The sequence below is a fragment of the Oryx dammah genome, unplaced genomic scaffold (genome assembly GCF_014754425.2).
Source record: "Oryx dammah isolate SB20612 unplaced genomic scaffold, SCBI_Odam_1.1 HiC_scaffold_383, whole genome shotgun sequence".
In the NCBI taxonomy this organism is placed as follows: domain Eukaryota; kingdom Metazoa; phylum Chordata; class Mammalia; order Artiodactyla; family Bovidae; genus Oryx; species Oryx dammah.
This window is the reverse complement of record NW_024070545.1, coordinates 1-2758: the sequence shown is the minus strand read 5'-3', so window position 1 is coordinate 2758 and position 2758 is coordinate 1. Positions and strand designations below refer to the sequence as shown.

General features: G+C 39.5%; 1 protein-coding gene across 1 annotated transcript; it reads left to right on the top strand.

The window, feature by feature from the left end:
* Positions 1–972: 972 nt before the first annotated feature.
* Positions 973–2752, top strand: LOC120859264 (protocadherin alpha-5-like; the record flags this gene model as incomplete). The annotated part of the gene is made up of 1 exon (XM_040235428.1): positions 973–2752. A coding segment is annotated over exon 1 (1443 nt), but the record flags the coding sequence as incomplete, so codon positions are not given.
* Positions 2753–2758: the final 6 nt, after the last annotated feature.

Here is a 2758-nt window from a genome sequence, read left to right as displayed (position 1 = left end):
CTGGATGGCATCACCGACTCAATGGACATGAGTTTGGGTGAACTCTGGGAGTTGGTGATGGACAAGGAGACCTGGCATGCTGTGATTCATGGGTCGCAAAGAGTTGGACACAACTGAGCGACTGAACTGAACTGAGGGAGTATATACTTAAGTAGAATGTTAAACTTTTTAACGAGGAAGAGTTGGTTTATTTTATATTGGCCATATTTATTAAGTGAAGTCCAAGTCCGTGTAGCAAATAAAATGGAGCAGTAGAATGAGATGAAATTAACAGAGTTAACTTGTTAATAATGTGATTTCTTTCCATGTTTCAATTTTTACTGGAACTCAAATATTTTATAGAATAATATATGTCACAAACAATGTTAGGATTTTGATTTGCTACATAAAAGAAAATATATGTGCTTTCACCATTTATATCAATCTGATTTATCAGTAATAGCAACTTGAAGAAATGCTTGTCTGTATGCTGTCCTGTGCTAGATGTATTAAGTTGCAAGTAGTGTCATGTCCACATTACAGTTTTTGGGTTAACACTAAAAGTAAGTAGGTAATATAGAGAAAAAGGAAATCAATAAATTTTCAGCAATTTGAAAATCAGATTTCCAAATGGAACTCAGACACGAATTCTATTCAAATAGCTTGTTACTTTGAAAATAACATTAACAAAAGCCAATATTAAATATTACAAATAGGAATATAAACTTGTTTTATGAGTGATATAAAGACTACTATACAAAAATCCCATCAAAACAGTAGAGAAAAAAATCTGTAATTTTAGTAAGTAATATTTAAATATGGAAAGATATAAAAAATCTAAAACTTTTACAGTCCATTAGGAACTATACAAACCCTAAATATATAGAATAGGCCAATACAAATCAATCTAGTAAAGATTGGGTGTCACAACTTGAGTAGTATTGATTCTTCAGTATTTTAATTAAACTTGATACATTTTATTAAAAATTTAATTATATATTTGATTAGAGATAAGGAATATAATGACTCGTTGAAACTGGGAAATATTTAACGAATGTAAGGTAAATAAAGCATAACAAAGTAAAATAACTCCCCTTTCCTCCACATGATGGCGCTGGAAACCGCAAGTTTAGGTTTTTTTTTTTTTTTAAACAACAAAGGAATACAGCGAGTTTATTTTCCTGAGAAAGGAAAAGAGCCACTCCATTTTTTCATTCTGCTGCTGAAGCATAAAAGGTGAGCAAATACAAAATTGTATAAAATTGGTAATTAAATTTCCAAGAGCTATATGGTAGTGCAATAGGTATTTGAAAGTTGATACAAATTTGCGATGGTATATTCTCAGAGAAAAAGTCCAGGATCTCAGCGTCTGCTGCTATCGCTTCTGCTCCTTGTAGCCTGGGAGTCGGGGAGCGGCCAGGTCCACTACTCGGTTTCCGAGGAGGCCAAACACGGCGCCTTCGTGGGCCGCATCGCCCAGGACCTGGGACTGGAGCTGGCGGAGCTGGTGCCTCGCCTCTTTCGGATTGCATCCAAAGGCCGCAGAGACCTTCTGGAGGTAAATCTGCAGAATGGTATTTTGTTTGTGAATTCTCGGATCGACCGGGAGGAGCTGTGCGGACGGAGAGCGGAGTGCAGCATCCACCTGGAGGTGATCGTGGACCGGCCGCTGCAGGTGTTCCATGTGGAGGTGGAGGTGAAGGACATTAACGACAATCCGCCAAGGTTCTTGCGACAAGAACAAACACTATTTATACTAGAGTCAAGAAGAGCGGATTCCCGGTTTCCGCTAGAGGGCGCGTCTGATATGGATGTCGGAAGAAACGCAGAATTGAGATACAAGTTACAAGCGAATGAGTATTTTGACTTGGATGTTAAAACAAACGAAGAGGAAACAAACTTTTTAGAGCTAGTTTTGAAGAAACCAGTAGATAGGGAAGAAACGCAAGAACATCGTTTATTGCTGATTGCAATTGATGGAGGAAAACCTGAACTAACAGGTACAGTTCAGTTATTGATCAATGTTTTGGATGCAAATGATAATGCTCCAGAATTTGATAAATCAATTTATAATGTCAGATTACTGGAAAATGCACCGAATGGGACACTAGTTATTAAACTGAACGCCTCAGATGCAGATGAGGGTATTAATAAGGAAATAATATATCTCTTTAACAACCTTGTTCTTGACAATGTAAAATCTAAATTTGCGATCAATTCTAATAGTGGAGAAATAACAGTTACAGGAAAACTGGATTACGAAGACTGTAATTTATATGAAATTAATATTGATGCTGTTGATAAAAGTTCATTCCCATTAACTGGACACTGCAAAGTAATAGTGAAACTGCTGGATGAAAATGATAATATCCCAGAGATGGTCATAACCTCCCTATCTCTGCCTGTGCAAGAGGACGCTCCACTGGGCACTGTCATTGCCCTGATCAGTCTATCAGACCTCGACTCTGGTGCCAATGGACAGGTCACCTGCTCTGTGACGCCTGACGTTCCTTTCAAGCTGGTGTCCACTTTCAAAAACTACTATTCATTGGTGCTGGACAGCAACTTGGATCGTGAGCGCTTGGCGAACTATGATGTGGTACTGACTGCTAGAGATGGGGGCTCGCCTTCCTTGTCCACCACGACCAGCGTGTCCGTAGAGGTAGCCGACGTGAACGACAATGCGCCCGCGTTCACGCAGCCAGAGTACACGGTGTTCGTGAAGGAGAACAACCCGCCAGGCTGCCACATCTTCACCGTGTCGGCGCGAGACGCGGAC